Below are 27776 nucleotides of genomic sequence, written 5' to 3' on the forward strand. Positions count from 1 at the left end.
GCTTCCTTCCCAGAATAGAAACTTGAATGATCTTAAATTTCTTCATTTTAAATGACTTTAATTACCTTTCACTTCATCCTCCAATACAGAACCTGACACAAAGTCCTTTTGATTCTTGAAATGCCTCTGGGATTTAGCCCTTTTATTTTATTCTCACTTGCACTAACAAGTTCTGACTACCGGGATATATAGTCTTTTAAATCTGGGCTCCTTGATGATAACCTCACTTTACTCCCATCTACTCTGTAGAATGTTTTACTCTGGGGGCATGAAGCCTTACTACAGCACAGCAGAATCATCTGTGGGTTTCCCTCAAAAATGCCCATCTGCTCCTCACCATGCCTCCCTCTATTACCTCCTATCCCAAATCACTGCTGCACTGAACTCGGTCAGTGAGATCACTCACTCACGTAGGAGGATTAGGTCGAGGAAAAAACCAAACGGCACAACACTAATCTTCCCCAGTTCCTTTTTTCAAACAACCTTCTGTTTTTCTCCATTCCCCAACACATGACCTCTGCCACCACTGGGTAGATATTACTGCCTCTGACACAAGCTATACCTTAAGCAACCACAAAAACACATACTCTCTCTAGACAAATTAATCAAAACCACCAAGTCTCACTTTAGTACAAGTGTGCGTCTCAGAAAACTACATATATGGTGCTTTCACAGTATTCTCTGTACCAACCTTATGTCTTCCACGAAAGACATTTGCAGTAGCTCCTTGGCCTAAAATATCAGATAAAAGCCATAGATGATTAGAAGTGCTCTGCATCTCGGCGTGGTTAGGTGATCCTCTCGTTATACTAAGAGAAAAGAAAAAAAAATTGCATGTTTGTTTTAAGGGAATAATACATGTAAGAAACAAATGTTAGCTATTTTTACTCTCAAGAAAGATCACCTATTATTTATTACTAAATCAAAGTGCATAAACAGTCCCAAAAAATCTAACTTTCCAGAAATATTAAAGACTAAAATGCTGCATGGGCTCTGAAAAAACATCAACCAATAACATCTTATATATTCAATTTAATTCACTTATTCACAGGGCTGAAAAAACATCAACTTCCCTTCTAATTTTGTCTCTGTCAATGAGAGTGATATTGGCCATTTACCTCCTTAAAATGTTTTGAAAGATTAATCAATGATAAATCATATTATAAAGTGTTTTAAAATAAAGTAATAAGGTAAAATACAACAGAAATATAGAAAAAAATTACTTTGTTTCCTTCCAGGGCAGGGCAACACTAATGAAAACAACTGTTGCCACAGCCTAACACTTCTATAACTTAAAATTTCACCTACACAAAGCCTGACAATCAGGAAGCAAAGGTGACCTTTCAGCAATAAATTTTGAAATTAACTTAAGGATAGTTTCTTCGACCTCCAAGTATATAAATATACACATACTGAATGTGTATTAGCAAGTCTTAAAAAATAAGCAAGGGGAGGCTCAGCATGTATGGGGGGGCAGGAGGTATATGGAAAACCTCTGCACCTTCTGCTCAATTTTGCTGTGAACTTGAAACTGCTCTAAAAAATAAAGTCTATTAAAAAAAAGCACCACCCCTAGCCTTGTCCTTCAATATTGAAAAGCTGTAAAAGTATATTGTAAATATTTGAGCTCCATGTTGGAATAAAAATGAGGTATGCTAAATAGCATAAACACTTGTCCCACCATGCCACCTTAAACCTGATGTAATATCAGGTTGAATCAAAACAGATCTTGCTCTCCCTTCACAGTAAGTTAGAATGGACTAGGTATTCAGTGATGAATTAACGACTGCCAATATTCCAAGTAGGGTTAAGTACACAAAGAATGGCCAGGGGTCCAAATTTCACCAATCTTTGATATACTCAGAGAGATGTATATAATTTTACCACCCATCTAATTCAGATAAGGGAATTTTACATACAGCAACTTACTGGAAATAAGCAATAAAAATACGATTCCTTTTTCAAAATATGAAATACACATTTGTCAGCTACTGAGATAATAATAAACTTCTCAAATATCTTTTCAATAATATTTTCAAATACTTCTCAATATGAAAAGCTTTGCTCATTAATGTAACTGTTGCTTGAGATAACTATAATTGGCAAATAATATCATTAAGTATCTATCTATACCTAGTGGGTAATATAAAACACATTTATCAGCTAAGATATCTGCTCTCTATACGCAGAAATTAAACTATGGTGTCACAATGATCTGGGAAATGTCTTTTAAAATTATCTTCCAATAACCCCACAATAACCGCATACTAAAACGTGACTCAGCACACCCAGAAGGTACTTGCTATATAAATCGTTCCAAAATTTGGACACAATATAGGCAGGCACTCAACAAGTATGAGACTGATAACCCTGCCTTAAGTCTACTTCCTTATGCTGTCCAAAATGAAAGTTACCATCTGTCCATAGATGAAAACAGGCTTGGTGACGCTGCATATGGACAAAGTTCCAGGATTTCCAAACCCTACCACTAAGTGAATCTTTATTAAACAGATATTATATTCAGCGTTCCTCAGGGAAAAAAGTCGGTCTTTGGTTATGCATTTGACAATTACTGGGTAGAACTTGTTCTGAGGCCACCTACTAAAAATGCCTGGGAAACGGATTGGAAATTACACTCATAAGCCACGTCCCAAAGGAAAGGTTTGGGCATTTGCATTATACGTGTGTACATTAAAAACGCCTTTGGCTTCTGGCTCCCGGCGAGTCAACCCCCGCTTCACTAAAACACGTCTCTTTTTAATCGTCTGAAAAAAAAATCAAACGATTTAAACACTGCCAATAGCGTCAACGCTCGGAAAGAGGGGTAGAAAGCGGCCAGCCTAACTCCAAGGAAAAGGGGCATCCGCCTGTCCCGGCGGCCAGGGCCCAACCCCGGTAACAGACACATCCTCTTTCTCGGCTGCCCAGCGCCACCAGACCAGGGAGGGTCCGGGTCAGACAGCCGGCCGTAGGACGAGGAGTCCAGACGCAGGGGACGGGCCCGCGCGACCATTCCGGCCGGCTTCGCACGCCCCGGACACCCGGGAGGCGGTGTCAGCCCAACCAGAGTCGGGGAGGGCTCGGCCTGGGGTCCCGCTGTGCTCCTCCGGTTGCCCGCCCCGCCCCCGCCCTGACTCAGCATCCCAGTTTCCCACTGGGGGTGGGAGCGCTCCGTGAGGGCCGTGCCCGGCTCGGCAGCCCGTACCCCACGCGCCTTCGGCCTCTCCGCCCCCGCCCGCACCGCTTACCTCGCCCGGTCTCCGCCGCGCCACCGCCAGCGGGCTCCGGCGGCCTCCTTGTGCCTCAGGCCACTTCCGGCTTCGCGAGCACGGGCCGGGGGTCACGTGACCGACGGCCGGCGTGCGGGTGCGGATGCGCGTGCGCACTTCCGGCACACCGACCTGGGCCTCTGCCTCAGTTGCCAACGCTCCTCCCTCGCCCGGCTCTCCGAGGCCTCTGTGGCGAGGGGCCGAGAGGCTGTGGGGCGTTTGGACCTCGTCCACACCCTCTGCCTGTCCCCCTCTTACTCTGAGGGTGAAGCCGGAGAGCCCTGCGCAGTGAGCGCAAGGATTCAGATTCCAACTGCGAATCCCGCCCCGTCCCCGACAGCCAAAGGCGGAGTGAGGTGATAGTGGGACAGACGGTGGACGGGTGATTACAAACATGCAAATAATCACGGGTGTGCAGAATGCTGGACACATGAGGGGACATCGCTGGAGGATCATACTCTGCAGGGATAGATTCGTATGTATCTTAAAGACCACATTGGCTGCAGGGGAGCCAGATTATCGGCTGCGAGTAATTCGGACGTGAGATTCTTAATGTAAATAAGCTCATTTAATTCCCTCTTTTTAGACGGTATTTTGGAAAATGGCAATACTGGAGAATCTAGGGACTAAAATCAGGTCCCCTGCAGTATTCGTGCCGCTAGGATCTCAAGCAGCTATTCCCGAGTGATCCTTGTTGCCCACTGACAGAACTGCAGCCTTTCTCAGCTTAACGAGAGGCCGAGAGGCCGAAGAGACCTCTGCAGATAAGGGCTAAATTTCTGAGTGAGGGAGGCGGAAGCAGGGAGTTCTTCCCAGAGAACTATAGGAAATAGGAAGCTATGGCAGAGTGGTTAAGAGCAGAGGCTTTTGAATGGAATAGACCTAGGGTTGCAGTCCCAGCTCTCCCTGCCAAATACTGACTTTGTCATTTTTAAAAAAACCTCTGTAAGCCTGTTTAATCACATATCATATATACAGTGGAGATAAGACCACTGTAATGCTTGTTACAAAGGAATTTATTAAACCTTTAAACAATGTTTAAGTGATGGAATCATTCTACTGTAACAACAATCTATTCACTGCTTACATTCCCACCAATTTTAGTTGTCCCCTATCTAATGCCAAGAAGAGAACCTGTCCAAGTTCCTTATAACTCACATCTCAAAGGTGAATGGGAGAAAATGTGATTAGCTGAAGGCCTTGATTCACATGTTTACCACATGAGTGAGGAACACTGAAATACATTTTCTTAAAGATCAAGCCGTTTGTGAACCAATTAATATTAGTATTTAAGATTTAAATAAACTGTTAGGCACAGAACTATACCAGGCCTCATAAAACTCTCGTAGTTCCATAGTTAAGTCATACAAATCGCTCAGTCTTACTGCCTCAATGAGGCTGTTAACAGATGAGATTCACCCTTGAGACAATTATTTGGGTGTTTGCTTTTGGAGACTAAACAATACAGAAAAGGTAATTCATGGTGGAACAGTTTCCTAATTGCTATGGTACTCCCTAAGTAAAGTGCGCTAGGCAACTTCGGGGAAGGAAGGTGGGAATTATTACACATGATTAGATAACATGAAGTTTTAATTTCTGTTACAGACTCTTAATTCCCATGTTTTGATTTCTCTTAGCTCTGAAAACTTGTTAATCTCCTGAAGGGCTTTAAAGAACCAGGGGAAAAGGAGGTGTTGCCTTTACATATTCGGAATAAACAGTACAATAACAATAGCTATTATCAAGCCTTCATTTGCAGATGCTGTAGTAAGCTCTTTTCATGTTTAACTTACTGAATTCTTAGTTATGAGGTAGTTATCATTATTTCCCCCACTTTACAGATGGGGAAACTGGGGCAGGGAGAAGTTATTTAACCTGCTCAAGGTTCTGAAACCAATTACTGGCAGCACTGCTATTTGAACCTACTTAATCTGGATCCTGAGCCTGTCTAAGCTCTGCAATTCAGTATACTTTGGACAATTAGTTCAAAGATCACTGCAATAGATGCAATGATCTCTCCCACTGTAAAAGAAACAATTAGCTCTCACTCATCTATTTTTAAAACCATTTTTATTTAAGTACAGTCATCCCTCAGTATCCACAGGGAACTGGTTCCAGGACCTCCACAGATACCAAAATCCTTGGATGCTCGTTTCTTATATAAAATAGCATAGTATTTGCATGTAATCCACGCACATCCTCCCATATACTTTAAATTATCTCTAGAATACTTATAATACCTAACACAACGTAAATGCTATGTAAATGGTTCCCAAGTGCAACAAATTCAAGTTTTGCTTTTTGGAGCTTTCTGGAAGTTTTTTTTTTTTTTGCGGTACGCGGGCCTCTCACTGTTGTGGCCTCTCCCGTTGCGAAGTACAGGCTCCGGACGCGCAGGCTCAACGGCCATGGCTCACGGGCCCAACCGCTCCGCGGCATGTGGGATCTTCCCGCACCGGGGCACGAACCCGTGTCCCCTGCATCGGCAGGCGGACTCTCAACCACTGCGCCACCAGGGAAGCCCTGGAAGTTTTTTTTCCCAAGTATTTTTGATCTAAGGTTGGTTGAAACTATGGATGTGGAACCTGCACCTACAGAGGGCTGACTGTATAATATACATTCCACTGATCTATTTTTATAATTAACTGTCAACTTAGTTTAGTACCTTTATTCTATGATGTAAGGAAAATATTTATAATCTCTTCTGGAATTAACGCCAGGAAAAGATTTATGTGCAAAATTTTGAATACAATTTTAGGGAATTTAGAAGACCACTGAAGCCCATCCATGAAACCTCTAGGGACCACATGGGCCAAAGGTTAAAAAAAAACCCTCAACCACCCTAAAACCTTACTTGGGCTTTTAAAATTTAAACTTAAATGATGGCTACAGTAAGTGTGCTGCTCAGTTTTGTCCACCGTTTCTTAATTTTCCAATACTACTACTGATATTATTTGTCTTCTTGGTTTCCTGCATAGTCATGAATAAAAATGGGGGAAGGCAGGGGAACTAAACGGGCAGCTACTACTTACAAGCATCATAAACACATAGGTATATTGTGCCCTAAGTAAATCTAGTAAGATGGAAAATATTAGATTTTTAATTCTATCAACATACTGACACAGGCTTTTTCTAGTTCATTTAAAAAAAGGATTCTGAATTATTTAATAGAACTAAGTCACATGTAATCTTTTAGGAGCATAATTAAATAAATCATCCATACAGTTATATGTGCAATCCTTTAAATGGGAAATCAGGGAGAGATGAGAAAATAAGACTCCAGTATTTATAATAATTCTAAAGAAGACTCAGTAGATTTCACTACGTAAAATTTATTTCTTTTTTTTTATAAAAAATGTATAACACCAGCACCTACTCTTCAATCAGTTAATTTATGAAACCATTCTCTTTTGTAGAATACACATTGGCATTGAAACGGTTTAAAGAAATGTAATGGCTATCTACAAAAAATTAGTTTTGATTTGTTGTATTTCCCCCATATTTGATGAGTCTGCACACATAAAAGAAAATTAAAATTTTCAAACATTTTATATTCAGCAATTAAAAAAAAAGTACACTGTTTTCCTGCTATGGTCTTTATAAAGGACTTAAATTTTCAAGTTAAAAAAAAAGGTACTAGGATAACTGCTGTATCTTATAACAGCATTTTTATATAGAACGATTTGAATTGGCATGCAAGCAACTTCTCTAGTTGTCACATACCAGTAATTTAGGGAAAATTACACCCATTTTACAGAAAAATCCCAATGCATATACTGCAATAAGCTCAAAGCAGTGTTAAAAAGACCAGTGTGAATGGCACACAACAATTGTTTCTTTATAAATTATTAACTGGAATTCTGATCATGAAGTAGGCACAGGGAGATCCAGTCCTTAGGGCTTTGCTCTCTGGAAAAACACCTGTAAATAAAGTATTAGTACAATTAGTACTGATGTCAGAAGATTATCACCTTTACCTGAAGAATGGCTCCAGGTTACTGGGTGCTAGTCACTCTTTTGTAAAATACAATAGATTATGTAAAACATTTAATATACTCCATAAATCCACACATAATGCAAGTCAGGAACTTTCTCTTCTGGACAACTTGATAAGGTCTAGAGATAACTTACGTTGCCATTTACTAGTGAAAATATGGTATCACCTCCAATGCCGTGAGATTCAAGCAGTCAGAGGAAAAGACGCTCTTGACACCTTTTTGCTGATTGGCACTACTGTCAAAGTTAATGCTAGGAAATTAAATTTTGAGGAAGAAACAAGTCAAAGCTAAAGACAGCAGTTGCTATCTCTTAACTATTTATTTATTTGATTATGAAAAAATACTTCCAATTCAACACTTGAGACTATGAACGAGTAGGCTAGAGGCTGTGCTAGGCACTGGCTCAGTATTACTACCTTCCATAGTTGGGTACATGTTAAGTTAGTATTCGAAAGAATAAATAGTAGGCAGTAAGCTCATTATGGATAAGGACCACATTCGTCATTATATCGCTAACACCTAGTAGGTCAGACGTTCACTTAACAATTATTAACTGTCTATTGACTAAGTGGAGAGAAAAGAATCATCAATATATGAGCAAAAAATAGCCCTACAAAGAGGCCATGCTTGAGATAAGCCTAGAAGAACGGGCAGAATTCATAAAGACGAAGCATGCTAATAAGGCAGAATTCTTGAAGAACAGCAAGAATAGTAAAGACTGTTCCTGCAAGAGAAACCGGAAAGGTAGTCTGAGATCAGAATCTGAAAAAAAAAAAAACACCTAAACTAAGAAATATGTACTTTTTAGTCAATAAGTTATGAAGATTATGAGGAAGAGGAAGGAATTTCAGAGGACTGTTCAATGTTTTCAAACAGATCAGCTTGGATAGAACAATGGAAGGGAAATCAGAGTGAGATAAGAAGCCTACACCAGAGTGGCAGCAGTAGAGACAGAAAGGAAGTTAGCAAGGAGGAAACAATCAGCAAGATCTAAGGATCAATCAGATAGGAACAGAGTAGGCACAAAAGAAGGAACTTCATTTTTTCCAACTAGAAGAATAACGCTATCACTGAAGAGAAGCTGGGCTGGGGAGGAAGACTTTATAAATGCTGTTTGGATGAATATGTTTGGGGCACAAGCCTGCTACAATGTACGCACATCTGCTATAACAGATACCTCTAACAGAGAGTTACAATGTTTTTAGTCCTTTAATCCAGTGTGATTGATCTCTTACTTAACAGAGGTTACCTCCACAGGCACTTTGCTTTTATGGGGAAATGGGAGAGGGGAGGGTTCTCAATGACAGACAGTAACTCTATCTTCTCACAAACTCTTTTGTCAGTTTAAGCTGACAAACTACTACTAGAGGAAAAACTTGCAAGGGAAGATGTTAGCACCAAAGTCAAAGGATAGCACATTTATTTATCAGCAAAGCCCCTTGACTTGAATGCCATGGGCAAAAGAACGAGGGAGCCATTAAGTTACCTGCCCCTAAGAAATTTAACACAGTGCTTTACCCTCAAATTTGCTGAATGAAGATAATAAATAAAAATAAAGAATAGTTCCTCATCCTGTCACACTGTAACTTTATTTCTAGACCATGAGCTCCTTGAGGGCAAGGAAAGTCACTCATACTGGTATTTGCAGCAGTTAGCATAGTCTGTGTTACATAAAAAGCAGTAATGGAGTACTGAATGACTGACTACCCAGGTGAAAGCAAGATACCTGCTTCATGGATTTAACTGTAAAAATGAATACCGAATACATATTTGGTACTTCTTGCCAACTTGGAGGTTGATTGGTTGGTTTGTTTTAATTTGGTGATTTTATGAATGTAAAAATAGCCTTAATGGCCAAATCTGAGGATTCTACTTTTTGTCCATTTTGCAATTCAAAAGTTTCAAGATAGGGTATAACCAAGTAATTCATACTTGTTTCTTTATTTTTAGCTCCTTCCTTTCCACTCAATATGGGCAGCTGTTCATAAAGATTACTTGTTCTCCCAGTCCTCTAGTTCCTGTTTAATTACATCACAAAACTTAAAGGAAACTTACATTTTCATACCAACATGCTCAGGCACATACACATTCGGTTTGCTTATCTAACTTTCTATATCTTTTGTAGGAGCTCAGTTGAAAGGGGCTTCACAGAAAACTCTGAAGTGTAACATCTGTTAACCATGGATTCTTAGAAGCAGGTTTTAGAGCAAAGAGATCCCCAAATATGTAACTGTTGATCAAACTACAGTATGACACAGTATCCTGTAATATGTATTCTCTCTTGGCTCTGAAACATCACCTAATTGTATGAAGATATATAAGTTTTTCCAAATACCTACCTTTAAGTAGTTTTTAAAAACTTTAGCATCAGGCTGCTGAAGCGCTTGGCAAAACTCCTGGGGGGGCCAGGAGGGGAGGAGAGAGAAAAGAATGAGTCTATTTGTATTAAATTCATCATAATTCAAAACCACAGTATTCTTTTTAAATTATGATTAAAAAAATAAAATCGACCATCTTAACCATTTTTATGTGTATAGTACCAGCAGTGTTAACTATAGGCAACTGTCATGCAATAGATCTCTAGAATTTTTTCATCTTGCAAAACTGAAACTCTATACCCATTGAACAACGCCCCCTCTTCCCCTTTTTCCAGCCCCCATCCCCTGGCCACCACCACTCTGCTTTCTGTTTCTATGAGTGTGACCACTTTAGATACTTCATAGTAAGTGGAGTCATGCAGCATCTCTTTTTGTGACTGGCTTATTTCATTTAGCATAACATCCTCAAGGTTCATCCATGTTGTAGCATATGACAGAATTTCCTTTTTTTTTTTTTAAGACCCAGTTGTATTCCATTGTATGTATATACCACATTTTACTCATCCATTCACCCATCAATGAGCATTTAGGCTGCTTCAAATCTCTAGGATTCATATTATAATTTATCAATTAATTAACCTGAACAGTTCTCCTCACCAAAAAGGTTATATGACATTTTCAAATGTAATACTTGTCAGACAGGCTGCTTTCACTTTTGAGAACATGGCCTCCTGGGCAAGATTGACTCTTGCCTCAGAAGGGTGGGTGGGACAAAAACCACATGGCTATGGCTGTTTTCATCTAGTAAGAGGGTAACTGAGCGAAGCCAGACTGAGAGAAAAAGAGAAAATTCTCTTCAATAGAGTTGTGCAGGGACTTCCCTGGTGGTCCAGTGGCCAAGACTCCCTCCTCCCAATGCAGGGGGCCTGGGTTCGATCCCTGGTCAGGGAACTAGATTCCACATGCTGCAACTAAGAGTTTGCATGCTGCAACCAAAGATCCCACAGGTGGCAGCTAAAAGATCCTGCATGCCACAACTAAGACCTGGCACAGCCAAAAAAAAAAAAAAGGATTGTGCAAATAGTGCTGTCAGAAGGCATATGAAAAAGGGAAAACTGGGAACCATTATCTTTTATAAGCAAATTATTAGATAGAAATATAATACGCAGAAAGACAAATATCATATATTGCTTATATATGGAGTCTAAAAAGAGGGTACAAATGAACACATTTACAAAACAGAAACAGACTCCAAAAACAAACTTATGGTTACCAAAGGGGAAATGTGTATGTGTGTGGGAGGGATAAATTGGGAGATTGGGACTGACATATACACACTACTATATATAAAATAGATAACTCATAAGAACCTACTGTATAGCACAGGGAACTCTACTCAATACTTTATAATAGCCTATATGGGAAAAGAATCTAAAAAAGAGTGGATATACGTATACGTATAACTGATTCACTTTGCTGTACATCTGAAACTAACACAACACTGTAGTCAACTAAACTCCAATAAAAAGAAAAAAAGAAAAAATGATTTTGCTTCATTTAGCAATCTGGGAAACTACTGATATTCAAAATTGAATGGTATATTTCTATTTTTGAGGTGCACTAAGATCATACGAGTAATTAATAATGTATTGTTTTCATAAAATACTAATTTACTTGTGTAACAAATGATAACTGAGAAAATTAATACCAAGTTAAAGATATGTCATAAAATAAGAGATCATAAATTCACTAAAAATGTTTTATGATTACTCTTATGTGAGATCTGTTTCTACCTCATTAGAATTATGTGCTATTGGACAACAGGTCTGGATAACTATGCATCCAGAAAACAATCGAATGCCATCATAAAAATCACTCTGAAAGAGTGCAAAAATGTAAGATAGCTTTCCAGGCACTTACCTCAAAATACAGTTTCTGATTCACAAATTAAGCACTGGTGAGCTTGGCCTGTGTAAAATGAACTACCTGGCACAAACTTTCAGAGCAGAGGTTCGTGTGCCACAGCCCCCTCTGGCAGTCTGGGGGAGCCTGCTGGACTTCTTGCAGAATGTTTTAAAAAACATACTTGTGACACATGGGGTTACAAAGGAAGCTAATTCAATGAATTATGGTTATCAAATGTATTTGTGACATGTGGTAGAAGAAGAAGACTTATTGATTTAGATAACAAGGTCTAGTGGCATATTCTAATAACTCATAATTTCAAAAAGATGAATATAAATAATATTTCGAGATCTGTGGAACAACTAATGCGATATAAAAATATCTGTGATTTCTACGGGTGACAACATCACAGGCAATGCAAATACTACTGTGATTTGTCCCCTACACAATGGTAGGAAATTAAATTTCTGTTAAAGGTAGTGAAAATAAAAAGTTTTTTTCTCATTCAATTTCATAGGCCCCCTGACATTTGGACTTTTGCTGTCCTATACATAGTAAATCAAGGAGAATGTAGTTTGGCTTCCTTGAATCAAAATTTAGATTGAATTACATAGCTCTATTTCTTTAATTAAGAGGAAAATCCACTAGGACAGATCTTACCTGAATTATCTCTGGAGCTACTTGCAAGGAAGGCAGGTATTCTTGTTGAAGATACTGAACACATTCTGGGCCCTGAAAATTAAATTGGAACAACATATGTATACTTTAAACACAAAATGGTATTGTGATTAAGAACACAGACTCGGGAGCCAGATTGCTTTGGTTTGAATCCTGGCTCTGGCAAATTTCTAGTAACTTGTGCAAGTTATTTAACCTCTCTGAGCCTCAGCTTCCCCACCTGAAAAATGGAGTTATTGTGAGGCTTGGATGAGTTAAGAAACCTAAAGCTGTTAGAATAGCACTTAGCACTGAGGACACGTTCACATTACTTAGTGCTAGTTATGCAGTGCTAAAGATTAAACAAATACTCTTCTAAATGCAGGAAGTCACAATGCCAAAGCCTGGTTCCATGCACTGAAAGGAGAAAGCAAAGAGAGGGGCTTCTGGTTCAATCTACCATTGGGTGGACTATAGGGTGTCTATGGGTGTGCAAGGGGAAGCCTGTGGGTAGTGCCAGGATAATGAACATCTTTAGAAACTAAAATACAAGCAAGAAAGAACAAAATGCTATGTCGGGAGATAACAGCAATAAAAGTACACCCCTCTCCCTTCCAGTTCAATAAACTAGGAAACAGGAATTTAGTAGCCAGGTAAGGAAACCAATACCCAGAAAGATAGGGTGATTTGGCTAATTTGCTGTTAATTAAGTCTGTACTAAGTAAAAAGCAGGTCACCTGACTTCTAAAACCATTGCTCTTCATTGCCAACTGCTGGTACTGCTAGATGCTAAAACTCTAATAGTTTTCTGGGTTTTTAAGGGTAAACTTGGTAGAGGGAAGGGAGAATTCCACAAACTAACCCCTAAGCCCTACACCTTCTCAACAGCTACAAAGGAACTTAAGATGCAATTTGAAAACGGTTTTCCTATAGCAATTTGTTTCTGAGACGGTGGCCTCGACCAAATGCAATAAATCCAATACTTAAAAAAAAAAAAAAAGAAGGAAAAACAAAAAACCCAGCTAATTTCACTTTCAAACTTGAATCTGACTTAAAGGCTTTAATACGTTAATGACTCCAATCTAGTCCAACTGAAAGTAACAGTTATCAAAATGAAATCAATCCAACTCTCCTCAATGTACTTCCCCCTGCATTAATATCTCACCTTTTTCTTTAGTCTACTCTCCCTACACTTACTGCCCATTCACTGCTCATCATTGCATATAACCCCCCTGTTACCACTTAAAAATGGAGTATACTTTTTTTTTTTAATGAGGAAAAGTAAATTTAGACCTCAAGAGGAAGTCAGTCAGGTAGATAAATGAGAAAACAGAACAAGGAAGTAAAACGTTTTCTAATATGTTCCATTTGATTCAATTCTCTGTGTGTCTAAATAACAGCTCTAAGGACAAGATAAATACTTCTGCATTGTAAACATCATTCTTACTGTTTGTTATTCCTCATCCTCCTTGACTCTCTAGCATCCAAAATGTCAACTAGTCTCCTCTTTCATGACTCTCTTCCCTTAACTTTCATTCCTTTGATTCTACTTCTAGCTTTCTCTTGACTCTTGCTTTAGCCAAAGTTCTTTCTATCCTGGTCTTAGAAAGGCTCATTCATTCCTACTACTTCATCTTAGCAAACTACAACCTGAGGACTCCAATATCAGTATTTAGTTCTAACTGCTCTAGACCCGTATATCAAAGTGCCCTGTGAACATTTTTTCCACTTAGCTCTCCTAAATTCAACCCCACTGACTACTGACTTACCAACTTTTCACATGTAACACACACCTAGTTCCGTTTTGGTTTTTAGCTATTCTACCTCCATGCTTTAGCTAAACGGGATAACACTATTTTCTACCAAGTCTACCATGTGACATCTGATCTGTCTTCATACACCCACCGCATAACTTTGCCCAGAGTGCCAGCTCCTCCTGGTCAGCCCGATGAATGTACATTTGTTTCAAGGTCTATCAGAAAAACAGAAAAATACCCCCTCTTTTCAATGGCTGTCTTAGACTGCCCTCATAGGCAAAGCTGCTCATTCATCTTTAGTCCCACCATGTTACATTTAATACAAATGTATTAGTTTAATATACCTCTGTTAAAGTACGTACTTAACCCATCCAATTGAGTTTTTAGGTACTGGTCTCCCCTGATTCTAAGCTCCAAAAATATTGGGGCACTTTTTATTCATCTTTATACAGGTCTCCTGCAGCCCCAAAATGCATACCCCTCACCCTAGCACATAGAGAAAATGTCTGATTGAAAACTCTTCAAATCTCTTTTGGAATCAAAAATTCAAGTTCAAACGAAGAGGGGGCTATACGGAGACTCTGAAGAAGACGTCATGCTTTTATTTTAGGCAACTGAGGGAAGACTCATTAGATGACTGCAACTGTGTGGGAATGCTAGTCCTGTGTTGGCATCCTAGCTTTGTGAAGTTGGAGACAGAAATTTTTGTTTAAAAAAAAAAAAAAGCTACCTGATTTTCAAATATTGGCAGTCAACTCATTATTATTTAAAATACTGTATAAAGCAAACAACACACCAGATAGATTCAACCCAGAATTGCTTATAATTTATACAAATGGTTAAACTGACAAGGACAGTACAACATTCTGAAGTAGTAAAGTGTTCTAACCAATCTGTAATACTAAGAAGTTGGACAAATCTGTGAAGAACCACGAGGTAGTGAAATCTAGATTGTGAAATTCTGGTTAAAATTTTTCTCACTCTTTGTCAAACCAAACAAACATACATTTTAACCTTCCTGTTACCCCAAACATGAAAGACAATAAAGGATACTACTATTTTCATTCGACCCGCCCCTCACATCCAAAAAAGTCAGAACTGAAGTTAACTTTTATAAAAGATATAGCTTTCAAGAACAAGACATACTCAAAGCTACAAAAAATAAGGGACTTCCCTGGTGGCGCAGTGGTTAAGAATCCGGCTGCCAATGCAGGGGACATGGGTTTGAGACCAGGTCTAGGAAGATCCCACATGCTGCAGAACAACAAAGCCCGTGCGCCACAACTACCGAAGCCCATGCGCCTAGAGCCTGTGCTCCACAACAAGAGAAGCCACCGCAATGAGAAGCCCACCAAAATAAATAAATAATTAATTAAGGAAAAAAACCTATAACAATAAGCATGTGAGCTGAAAACGAAGGGGCAGGGAATACAAAGCTTACCCGTTTGAGATGAATTGTTTTCAGCGTCACTGCACACTCAGATAAAGCCTGTGAGAAACAAGTTTAAGAATTTTAATATAGTCAATTCTTGGTTACTGTTACAACTTTTCTTTTTATTTCCCTGGCCACTGCTCATTAACATTTACCTCCAAAGAAGGGATGGAATGATTTCCTGGGTGGCTCAGTGGTTAAGTATCCACCTGCCAATACAGGGGACATGGGTTCAATCCCTGGTCCAGGAAGGTCCCACATGCCACGGAGCAACTAAGCCTGTGTGCCACAACTACTGAGCCTGCGCTCTAGAGCCCGCAAGCTGCAACTACAGAGCCAGTGTGCCACAACTACTGAAGCTTGCATGCCTAGAGCCTGTGCTCTGCAATGAGAAGCCACCACAATAAGAAGCCCACGCACTGCAACAAAGAGTAGCCCCCGCTCGCCTCAACTAGAGAAAGCCTGTGTGCAGCAACAAAGACCCAATGCAGCCAAAAATAAATAAAAAAAAATAAAACAAATTTACAAAAAAAAAAAGTGATGGAGAAAGGAAAGGTAACAGGCAGGCAGATGGAACAAATGGGTTAGATAGAAAATTTTAAAAATAGAAAAATACAAAAATGCTGTCTTAATGCAGTACATGATAATTAAGAAATCTAGCTTTTACTAGGTCCTGGGTAAGTGAGTAAAGGGCAACTGCTTGACATTAAGCATTCTGAAGATGAGATTTGGGGAAACTATCAAATGAGGAAGAGAAAGTTACTCTTAATAATTAGGAAAAAAACCATTAAGCCAAGTTTTAGAATGAAAGTAGAGGCAGGAAACTAATAACTCAATCAAGCTTTAAAAAATGTTTGTATCATGTACCCTTTCATGGTCCTAGAAAAAGAGTTATGGCTGTTAAAGTTGGAGGAGTTGGATTTTATACATTCAACTTTAACATCAAGATTTAGTTAAGAATCAAAAGGTCCAAAAGGTATCAATTTTTAAAAAATGAATTCTAATTTGAAAATTTTTTGTTTTAAAAAGGCATTGAAATCTAATATAACCAACCTGGCATTAAAAAAGAAATTGTGAGTTAGAACACATGAGATGTACACAAAGTAAATAGAAACTCCTAGGTGCTTACCAATACTGTTTGTGCATCTGCCAGGTCAAAGGTTTGTTTTAAAGGTGCTAAGAAACATGCGGGGACAATGTGCTTATAAACAAAATCAGCAAATCCCACTGGTCCGTCTTTACCTCCTGTCAAGAGAATTCAGATTTTCATCTTGTATAAAAAGAAAGTCATTTAATTTATCACTGGTGAAAATCAACTCCCAGCTCCTGTCTATGTTAGGGCCAGGATCCCATTTCATCTCTCTTGTCTTAGGAAACAGGTTGGGGAATAAAGTTTTTTTTTTTTCTCTAAATCATCTTACCCCAGAGTTCTACCAACTTGGAAAGGATGATAAAACACGTTTTCTGGGCAATTGGATCTGGATATTCGACTGCTCCTTGAATAACAGTTACCAACACTCGTTCTACATTCTCTGCACCTGAAAAGAAAAAAAAAAAACTGAGTTCAATCTCATAAAGAACTAGAAAGGCAACCTGAAGCTCTTACTTCATATACAGTAACATAACAAAAACAATTACAGAGTTGCTAAGATCCTCAGTTTTTATTAACGTGGCTCCTAAATTTTAAGCATAAAACATTGAAAAATTACTATTCCCTTATTATCTTGCCCTCTGGATTTCCATATAGCAAAATATTCTATGTTGATCTATATAGTCTCATTTATTTTAAATTTCAAAACAGCAAAGTGGCCAGTAAGATTTAATTGTCAGGTCAATTCTAGCAAGTAGCTATCACACTATTTATACTATGAAGGAACCAATTAATACAGCTTTAGGCACGCATGGATCATTCTCTAGGATAGACCACATACTAGAACACAAAACAAGCCTCAACAAATTTAAGAGGATAGAAATTATTTCAAGCATCTTTTCTGACCACAACGGCATGAAACTAGAAATCAACCACAGAAGAAAAACAAAAAACCCCCAACTACATGCAGACTAAACAACATGCTACTAAAAAAAAAAGGAGGAAATCAAAAAATACCAAAATGCTAATGAAAACACAACCATATGAAAATCTATAGAATGCAGCAAAAGTAGTCATAGGAGGGAAGTTTATAGAGATTCAGGCCTTCCTCAAAAAACAACTTAACCTACCAGCTAAAAGAATTAGAAAAAGAACACGCAAAATCTGAAGTCAACAGAAGGAAGGAAATAAAGATCAGAGAGGAACTAAACAGAGATTTTTAAAAAAAAACAGAAAAAGTCAATAAAACCAAGAGCTGGGGGACTTCCCTGGTGGCACAGTGGTTAAGAAACTGCCTGCCAATGCAGGGGACATGGGTTCAATCCCTAGTCTAGGAAGATCCCACATACTGCAGAGCAACTAAGCCTGCACACCACAACTACTGAGCCTGTGCTCTAGAGCCTGCGCGCCACAACTACTGAGCCCGTGGGCCACAACTACTGAAGCCTGTGTGCCCTAGAGCCTGTGCGCTGCAACTACTGAGCCCACGCACTCTAGGGCACACATGCTGCAACTACTGAAGCCCGTGTGCCTAGAGCCCGTGCTCCACAAGAGAAGCCACTGCAATGAGAAGCTCGTGTACTACAACGAAGAGTAGCCCCCACTCACCACACCTAGAGAAAGCCTGTGCGCAGCAACGAAGCAGCCAAAAAAAAAAGTGCTTTATTTAAATAAATGAACAAACAAGTAAGTAAATCATAGCAATATTTTCTTATATCAGTCTCCCAAGGCAAAAGAAATAAAAGCAAAAATAAACAAATGGGACCTAGTCAAACTTATAAGCTTTTGCACCGCAAAGGAAACCATAAATGAAACGAAAAGACAACCTATGGACTGGAAGAAAATATTTGCAAGTGATGAGACCGACAAAGGCTTAATTTCCAAAATATACAAATAGCTCATACTACTCAATAACAACAACAAAAAAGCCAACCCTGTCAAAAAACGGGCAGAAAACCTAAATAGACATTTCTCCAAAGACAGACGGCCAACATGCACATGGAAAGATGCTCAACATTGCTAATTATTAGAGAAATGCAAAACTATGAGGAGGTATCACCTCACACTGGTCAGAATGGCCCTCATCAAAAACTATCCAAATAATAAATGCTGGAGAGGGTGTAGAGAAAAGGAAACCCTCCTACACTGTTGGTGGCAATGTAGATTGGTGCACCCGCTATGGAGGACAGTTCCTTAAAAAACTGGCGGTTCCTTAAAAAAACTAAAAGTGGAGTTACCATATGATCCAGCAATCCCACTCCTGGGTATATACCCGGAAAACATGAAAACTCTAATTATAAAAGATACATGCACACCAATGTTCACAGCAGCACTATTTACAACAGCCGAAACATGGAAGCAACCTAAATGTCCATCAGCAAATGAATGGATAAAGAAGACGTGGGGTATATATACAATGGAATATTACTCAGCTATAAAAAAGAATGAAATATTTCAATTTGCAGCAACATGGATGGACCTAGAAATTATCATACTAAGTGAAGTAAGTCAGACAAAGACAAATATTGTATGATATCATTTATACGTGGAATCTAAAACATGACACAAGTGAACTTATTTATAAAACAGAAACAGACTCACAGACATAGAAAACAAACTTATGGTTACAAAGGGGAAGGTAGGGAGGGATAAATTAGGAGTATGAAATTAACACATACACACTACTATATATAAAACTGATAAACAACAAGGATTTACTTATAACACAGGGAACTGTATTCAATATGCTGTAATAACCTATAACAGAAAAGAATCTGAAAAAGGATATGTATATACATGTATAATTGAATCACTTCACTGTATACCTGAAACTAACACAAAATTGTAAATCAACTTGAAAAAAAAAAAAGGAATACTGCTTTAGGAAAATGGGAACTGAATACAAGTTAATTTTAAGGTCCTCTATGTGAAAATGATTCCCACCCTGATGGTAATAAAATGTCATCTTTGGGGCCAACATAGAACTACTTCAAAAGTTTAGTGTTTACTCCAGCTAGCTCTTGCTCATATAGATATACAACTGTGACAAGTACTTAGACAATTTAGGCACTGCATGCATCCCCACCTTGATTTGCTATGACTTCGCTCATTCCACTGCCTGTGACTGTTTGCAGGAAAGCAAAGTAACTCCTGCGCAACATCTGCTTCTCTAAAGCAGCAGACTGGTCGTTTTCTTCTGCTGGTCGGAGCAAAACTTCAAAAATTGCATGAAGAAGAGGCATAAACATTTGTTGTAAAAATGGGGATACCTGTATCTGAAGAGATGAAACAACTATTACTATTTCAGAAATAAGAAAATTAGTAATACGAAACTTAGAAAAAACATGTTTTACATAAAGCCTTTTTCTAGAGATTCTAGTTAGGACACATATTTACATAATTTGGTTAGCAAATATCAATGTTAAAACAAAAATCTATAGAGCATAACAGTATTGAAAGCCTCAAGATCGTTAAGTTCAACCCTTTTCCTACAGTTCAAGATTCAGGTTCAAATAACATGGAGTCAGACTTATTTCACAATCAAATATTGCCATGGATTATTTTCAAATTTAAATTCTCAATAAATGAATTCTACTGCTAAATTATAAATGAATTTATATGATTGACTCTCAGGCTTTACATGCCCTTGAGCAAATTGCTTGACTTCTGTGTCTCAGTCTCTTCATCCTTAAAACAACAATACTTAACTTCTAGGGTTGTTACAAAGATCAAATGAATGTATAAGAAAATGCTCTGAACAGATTCTGAACACAGAAAACACTATGTAAGTGTTAGTAATTTTTATTAGCCAACTTATGCTTAGGTTACATTTCCTTGTACATAAAACTGACACTGAATTATTTTTAAACTACTTGGGCACCCAAATTACAGGGCTTAAAATTTATTCTTTAGGCATTTATTATTCAATGCTGTTTTATTTGCTTTTCTAAAATACCAGACTAATAGCTTTCTTCTGCTGCATAGAACAGAAAAGGTCTGTTCTTATTAAAACATCTTTTAAGCATTTCCTATGTGTCAGACAGGGTTGCAGACATTGGGGATGATAAAAATACCTATGATCCATGCCCCCAAGAAACTCATAAAAAAAAAAAAAAAGAGCAAGGGTCAAATGCTAAAATATACCTAAAGATGAATACATCTAATCTTGAAGTCAGGAGATCTTAAAGTCAGGAAATTCTCTGAGCTCTGAAGGTTTGTGGTACCTTAAATTTGGCTGTAATCTGGTTGATAAGAGGAATGAATTCCTGGAGGTCTTTTGCTTCACAATCTTTGAGCATGTGTTCTGAAGCAGATGGAATGAACGGAAGGACTTCTTCCTCCAGGCAAATAATCATGCGATGAAGGAACGTGCGAACCCCACTTCTGAGAATATCCTTTTGTAAGGGACAACTAAGGGCTGGCAAGAACGTCTGTAAACAGTCCAGATAAACTTCGGAACAGCCACACTGTTTCACAGTCTGCTTGTTGCTGAAAGCTTTGCTGGTTCGACTATATAAACAATTATCAGGTAACTAGTTTTAAGTTTATTCTTCAAATGTTTTATGGAGTAGTCAAAAACAACACACAACAAATTACAAAACTGGCAAAACAAAGAAGCCATTTCTTTATTTTCCATGTCACAGCTACGTCTATCTTTAGCTGATATGGTTATTTGTAAACTATTGCTTCCAGTTACCATTCCAGAAAGAGCTCAAGTTAAATGAATGAATGAAATGTAATTAATACAATCTCTCAAATGTGAGTCCACCTAAATGTTTTACTAAAATCCTGCTGACAACTTATGCAGAAAAGAGAAAAAAATCTATTTATTATGAATAGGCTATACTACACAATCTGTAAACTACCAATTTATATTTAAAACAATCTTAGAATCAAGTTATTTATACAACATCTTTAACATAAGCTTTTGCACTAAAGTCTTCTGCAGAGCAATTTCTCTGTGTAGCTTCTAATTAGCAATCACTATAACTTTCATGCTGTTATTATTTGCCAATAAACAGAGAGAAAGAAAGGGCAGCTTGGGTGGTCTTCAGGACACAATGTAACAACTAAAAAGAAGCCTCAGCACCTTCTCTTTAAGGTTCCAAAACTGATCCCCTGATGTCATTGGTATATAAACACTTAAGACTAATCTCCTTAAATACGTAATCAATTTATAACAAAGAAATCAGAGGAGTTAAGGATTTAGATAACTGTCAAGTCAGAAATGCAGAATGTTACATGACCTAATTCCTTCTTCAGTTAAATCTAATTCAATGAATTTAGAAAAGAAACAATTTAGACAATTCTCTGGACGATCTAGTTTTGGAAACATAGATATGCATGCCCAATTAGAAAAATCCAAGCAAATGATTCTGTGTATGTTGAAAAAATCACTTCACAAATTTAAATGCAGTCACTCACCTGGCAAATCCAACAGCGTGGTTGAGACAGTCTGCAAGAGATGCCTGCCTTTCTTCGTCCTGCGCCAGCATCAATTTTTCTAACAGAATTTTAAACTTCTCCATGAGTGGAGTCAACAGATTCCTCATTAATGCCTGCTTCCGTTCTGCTGGGTACTCACTATTAACAATCAGCACTCCAGCTGTCTCATAAATAAATAATTGATCATCGCTGCTCAACAAAGACTGGTAACCATTCTCCTAAAATGAAATTTAGTCTTATTGAAGTTTTTCTTTGTTCAGTTCCTCTCATTTAAATGAGAATAAGTACAAGAGGGACAGGAGATTTAATCTATCACATCAACTCATTATTAAAAAGAAGACTGAGTACTTATAAAATTTTTCCCAGGATCATATAATGGAAAACAAATGGAATTAGAGGTCAAAAGATCATGGGTCTAATTCTACCCCTAACAAGTCTTCATAAATGGTCATATAATGTAACTGTTCGTTTTCTAACTTGTTTTCTTTTGTAAAACGTATTTATTATTAGGAGGCTAACAATCAGGTATACAACGTGCTTTGAATGTTAGGACAAAGGCCACACAAGTTAATACTTTCAAGAGTGTTTAAGAGTTAAATAACAATAAACACCACACAATAAACACACACATACACAACATTTGTTACTTTAGAACATCTGAAAATAAGACTGCAAGTGAAAAAAAAAGATCTCATTCAAGCATAAGCAAACATCTATATATTGATTCATTTTTATTAATGAGTTTGTTATTTATTTTTATTTATTTATTTTTTTTGTGGTACACGGGCCTCTCACTGTTGTGGCCTCTCCCGTTGCGGAGCACAGGCTCCGGACGCGCAGGCTCAGCAGCCATGGCTCACGGGCCCAGCCGCTCTGCGGCCTGTGGGATCTTCCCAGACCGGGGCATGAACCCGTGTCCCCTGCATTGGCAGGCAGACTCTCAACCACTGCGCCACCAGGGAAGCCCGAGTTTGTTATTTTTCACATTTATGCAGTTTGAGAGGCCAGGAGGAGGGGGAAAATATCAGAGGCCTCTCTAGCTCTAACATTAAAGCTCCCTGTTAAGAAATTATTTAAAAGCCTAGTCTTGAAACAGATAAATTATGTGGCAGTCTTATTAAAAAAAAAGACCTCATCTTTTAAAAGAGAATGTCCCTATTTATTTATTTATTTATTTTTGTGGTACGTGGGCGTCTCACTGTTGTGGCCTCTCCTGTTGTGGAGCACAGGCTCTGGACGCGCAGGCTCAGCGGCCATGGCTCACGGGCCCAGCCGCTCTGCGGCATGTGGGATCTTCCTGGACCGGGGCACGAACCCGCGTCCCCTGCATCGGCAGGTGGACTCTCAACCACTGCGCCACCAGGGAAGCCCCCTATTTATTTTTTATATAAATTTATTTATTTAGGCTGCACTGGGTCTTAGTTGTGGCACACGGGATCTTTTAGTTGCGGCATGCAGACTTGTAGTTGCAGTTTGCGGACTCTTAGATGCAGCATGTGGACTCTTAGTTGCAGCATGCATGCAGGATCTAGTTCCCCAACCAGGGATTGAAACTGGGCCCCCTGCAATGGGAGTGTGGAGTCTTACGTACTGGACCACCAGGGGAAGTCCCATGAAGTATTTTAATATATATGTTTCTCTAATACGTAGGCAAAGATAATTTAACCATATAATGTACTAGTAACCTTTCATGCAATGAAATTATATACCTTTGTACCCTGAATACTGGTATTTATTTTTTAAAAACCCAAAATATTATTTTATGTTTAACACTTTTCAAATGGCAGCTCTAGTAATAATTTTCATCAAAATGAAAAAAAAATGTCAAGGTCAGTATTTTGCTTTACACAAAAACATGTATCAGTCAAAATGTGCTTACAAAGTATCTCAACTTAAATCTGTCTAGTGAAATAAACACCGAAATATACAGATCAACCAGCATTTAAATTTTACCCCAAGCCAGAAGTTTCACAGAAAAACTTCAGTCTACCAGTAGCAGTCACTGAGAATGGCTAATGTGATCATAGTACTAAACAGAGAATAATTTAGAAACCGAATTTTCCTTCTCCAAAAAACACTTCACTGGCATTTAACAGTACAGAGAGCAGACCATATCTCACACTGCTAAATCTATCAGTCAAATTTTGATTCCTTTCTATTTCTATTACTATGTTTTGTTTATTGTATCTCAACAGAGTTTTGGTAAACAAAACTAACCCTTGCACACCCTCCATCCACACTTTAAAAAACAAAAACAAAAACAAAACAAAACAAAAAAACACCCAAAGGCATTAACACTAAAGGCTAAAGGGATATGTAGCCTCAATATTGGGGAAAACATCACTCAGAAGGATAGATACTTACAGGTGGAGAAAGTTCTAATAAATCTTGTATTCTATTCAGAATATCCTCAATGAAAGGATTCATTTGTTTACTGAATAAAGGCAAAAAGGAAAACCACAATTACATAAATAACAGTGCTTGGCAAAGTGCGGAAATGCCAAATCCCTCTTTAAGGCAGAACTAAAAAAAAAGTTCAGTGCTAAGGTAGTCACATGTGATCATTCAGACTAGCTATGATTTTTTTAAATTACAATTTTATAAGCCTAAGAATAAGTAGTTTTCATACCAAAAGCTGGTACTAGTAAAGAACAATACAATATAAAACAGGTTAAGTTCAAAATGTATTTCCAAGGAATATCATCTTTAGAATTTCACAGAAGCCATAGAGTTATCTACAGCAGTAAAACTGTTAAGTAACTAATGTCACTAGTGATGACAGGTGTTACATACAAAAATATTCAAACAAATCACTGTTTAATGATGAACAAAGTACCTGGCTAAAGAGAAGGAAAAGAAATCGTAACATCATGATACAAAAAGGAACACCAAAATTTTACAAAAGCCTTAGGACGAAAAGACCAAATCTACCACAGGCTCTTAGAAAATAATTTACATCTTACTTAACAATCTTAAAAACAAGAATTAAACATTATAGATGAAATCTTGTACTTACTTCAGAGATTTGACAAATCTAGAAAACAGGTAAGCAGTTCTGCTCCGTACTTTTGCACTAGAGTGCCGCAGACCCCTGTGATCTAAGAAAGCCATCTAAAGAAAGAGAGACACTTTTACTATTTCTGTACTTATTTAAGGCTTTTATTGCTATTGTCATGACACATTTTTGTTCATACCAAATTCTACTTTTTAGCTCTAGAAGGGAAGAACTAGGTACATATAAAAAGTAAGCCTACACTACACACAAACAGGCCCTTGAGTATTTGTTTTAAATAACTGACTAGACACAAACTCCATTTTAAAGGAATGGAGGAGGGGTTAGTGTCAGTGTGTTGAAGAGTTTTGGAGAGCTTCTGGCTCTGGAAAAAGTAATAAAAGAAAGATAGAATACTATCTGCTCATTAGCTGAAACACACGGAAAATAAAAGTTGAGAGTAAAGTGTATACTTACTAGTACACATGGAATGTGTTGAGGTTCAACTGTGAAAAACTTTTCGTATCTAACAACAGTTTCGAAGAACTCCAATGTCACAGATGTGTGCTGGTAGGAACTAACTCCTGATGTTACCAACTGGAGCAGGAAAAAGTTAAGAAATCTATCCTTATTTACTGCAACATCAAAATGTCCCAGTATTAACATATATTAAGCTCTAACAATTAAGGAACTCACATTAGCTTATATGAAAACAGAAAATTAAGTTCAAAATAAATTATCTTTAGTATACTTACAGTTCGCATCATATCCTGCAAAGCACTAGCTTTTGAAACATCACCTGAGAAGTGAGCACCATGAGATACTGGAAGAGCTTCTGCCAACATATACAGCAATCTTATTGCCACTTCAACTTCCATAAACCTTGTAGTCTGCCAATTCCTACCAAGGTATATAATATGTCAGTGAAATCTGAATATAAACTTTCTATACAACTAGTGATGCACGGGATAAAAAGACACCAACCAAAGCCTCTTTAATTATTAAACAGTCACAGCAATTGTTAATTTTGCCAGGCAACATAATTCATATCACAAAAGTATACAAAACTAATGAAATCCATTTTATTGACATTCCAAAGAGCAGTATTTCCCCCCAAGAATCAAGATAAATCAGAGGCAAGTGCATTGTTTCAGAGATACACGTAAGATCTTCATAAGTAACATAAATTAATAAGTCACGTGAATCACTTATGGTAGACCATCATCAGGGAGAAAAGGAAAGAGGTGACTTGTTAGAAACAGCATAACAAACTTACTGCAGGGTAGAACTAAAAACTCTGCGAACAGAAGCCAGCAGTAACTCGGGTGAAACTTGAGCAAGCCTGTCCAACAATAACTTCAGTTGTTTTCTGTATTCTACAAACATGGCTTCGTCTTCACCCTATGATATTTTAAAAATTCCATTAAAAGACATAAAAGATCTTAAAACACATAAAATGGTGAGTTCTCACTAGTTTTTGTATTTACAAATTTAATACACTTTTATTTTTTCATTAATATTTATTTATGTAGGAAAATGTACTATGCTCAATAGCCTTTCCCCTCCTGCTCACAAATAATTATTTCTGAACACAGCCCTAGACCATGAAAGCCTAGAGCCAGAAATAGCATAGGGAGGACGTTAAAAACAAAAGTCTAACAGGAAAGAGTTATTGAGGGACAATTAAGCAAAGGACAGATAATGCAAGGCTTTGGGGAAAAAACAAAAACAAGTCTAAGCCAGGATGGGTTCATGTAGGGCTCTGTGAGAACTCTGGCACCTTATTTATACTCCTTGTATCTCACTGTCCACTTTAAGAACTGCAATAATATCACATGATTGAAGACATTATATGTAACGAGCCTAGCACTTCATAAGTGCATGGTGTGTTAGTGATCATCACCATTATTCTTTTACAGTTAGAAGTTTTTGAATGCCTGAAGTGGGTAACAGAACACGTTAGCACACAACTAGACAGTACACGCCATCATTGAGTTGCTAGAAAGCACCGATGACCCTTGTGATTGATGAGAAGCTGACTCACTGACAACCCTGGACAAGCCTTTAACCAGAACAAGTCCAGAGACGGTTAAGTACCTCATTCCTACTCTCCCACAGACAATTATGATCTGATGTCCATCAACTGGGCTTCAATTGATCACTCTTACTAAATATAAAGTGAAATATGATCACCAATAATACTGTCAATATTTATGAAGTTCAATGCTACAAAGTGTTTTTAAAAGGGTCATTTTAAAGAGGGACAAAATACAAAAAAATGAAGGAATATGAAAGTTTCCATTAATTTCACCTAAGTAGAGGTCAATATAAACAAGACTAGGGACTTCCCTGGTGGTGCAGTGGTTAAGAATCCACCTGCCAATGCAGGGGACACGGGTTTAAGCCCTGGTCCGGGAAGATCCCACATGCCGTGGAGCAACTAAGCCCATGCGCCACAGCTACTGAGCCTGTGCTCTAGAGCTCGTGAACCACAACTACTGAGCCTGTGTGCTGCAACTACTGAAGCCTGCACGCCTAGAGCCTGTGCTCCGCAACAAGAGAAGCCACCGCAATGAGAAGCCCATGCACCGCAAAGAAGAGTAGCCCCCACTCGCCACAACTAGAGAGAAAGCCCGTGAGCTGCAATGAAGACCCAATGCAGTCAAAAAACAAAAACAAAACCCCAAGACTAATTTTTTAAGATAATCAAAACTCGGAATATTAATTTGATGTAAGTAAACAAAATTAAAACTGATTTCTCCTCAATGCAAAATTCTTACCTCATTTTCAAAGTTATATTCTTCATCATAGGTTAATTTTTTCATAACGGCCAACATGATTGCCTAAAATTAAGAACAAAATACCTTTTGTCAGTCTCCTTAATTTCATATAATTTGAAATTAAGCTACATTT

At 38.1% G+C, this 27776-nt stretch overlaps 2 protein-coding genes across 2 annotated transcripts in view; both read right to left on the reverse strand.

Moving 5' to 3' along the window:
* The window catches only part of TBK1 (TANK binding kinase 1), a 36369-nt gene extending 35568 nt beyond the window's left edge, over positions 1–801 (reverse strand). The window contains exon 1 of the mRNA XM_065886737.1: positions 692–801. Within this exon, the coding sequence (XP_065742809.1) occupies positions 692–778 (87 nt within the window). The 5' untranslated portion in view covers positions 779–801. The remainder of the gene's footprint in view (positions 1–691) is intronic.
* A 5788-nt stretch (positions 802–6589) lies between these two features.
* The window catches only part of XPOT (exportin for tRNA), a 34109-nt gene continuing 12922 nt past the window's right edge, over positions 6590–27776 (reverse strand). The window contains exons 10-24 of the mRNA XM_065887058.1: positions 27644–27706; positions 26140–26264; positions 25619–25763; positions 25341–25460; positions 24888–24982; positions 24236–24305; positions 21851–22089; positions 20650–20935; positions 19512–19701; positions 16758–16874; positions 16466–16581; positions 15346–15393; positions 12151–12222; positions 9607–9663; positions 6590–7190 (exon numbers count right to left, since the gene is read on the reverse strand). Of these exons, the coding sequence (XP_065743130.1) occupies positions 7164–7190; positions 9607–9663; positions 12151–12222; positions 15346–15393; positions 16466–16581; positions 16758–16874; positions 19512–19701; positions 20650–20935; positions 21851–22089; positions 24236–24305; positions 24888–24982; positions 25341–25460; positions 25619–25763; positions 26140–26264; positions 27644–27706 (1770 nt within the window). The 3' untranslated portion in view covers positions 6590–7163. The remainder of the gene's footprint in view (positions 7191–9606; positions 9664–12150; positions 12223–15345; positions 15394–16465; positions 16582–16757; positions 16875–19511; positions 19702–20649; positions 20936–21850; positions 22090–24235; positions 24306–24887; positions 24983–25340; positions 25461–25618; positions 25764–26139; positions 26265–27643; positions 27707–27776) is intronic.

Source organism: Phocoena phocoena, chromosome 11 (genome assembly GCF_963924675.1).
Source record: "Phocoena phocoena chromosome 11, mPhoPho1.1, whole genome shotgun sequence".
NCBI lineage: Eukaryota > Metazoa > Chordata > Mammalia > Artiodactyla > Phocoenidae > Phocoena > Phocoena phocoena.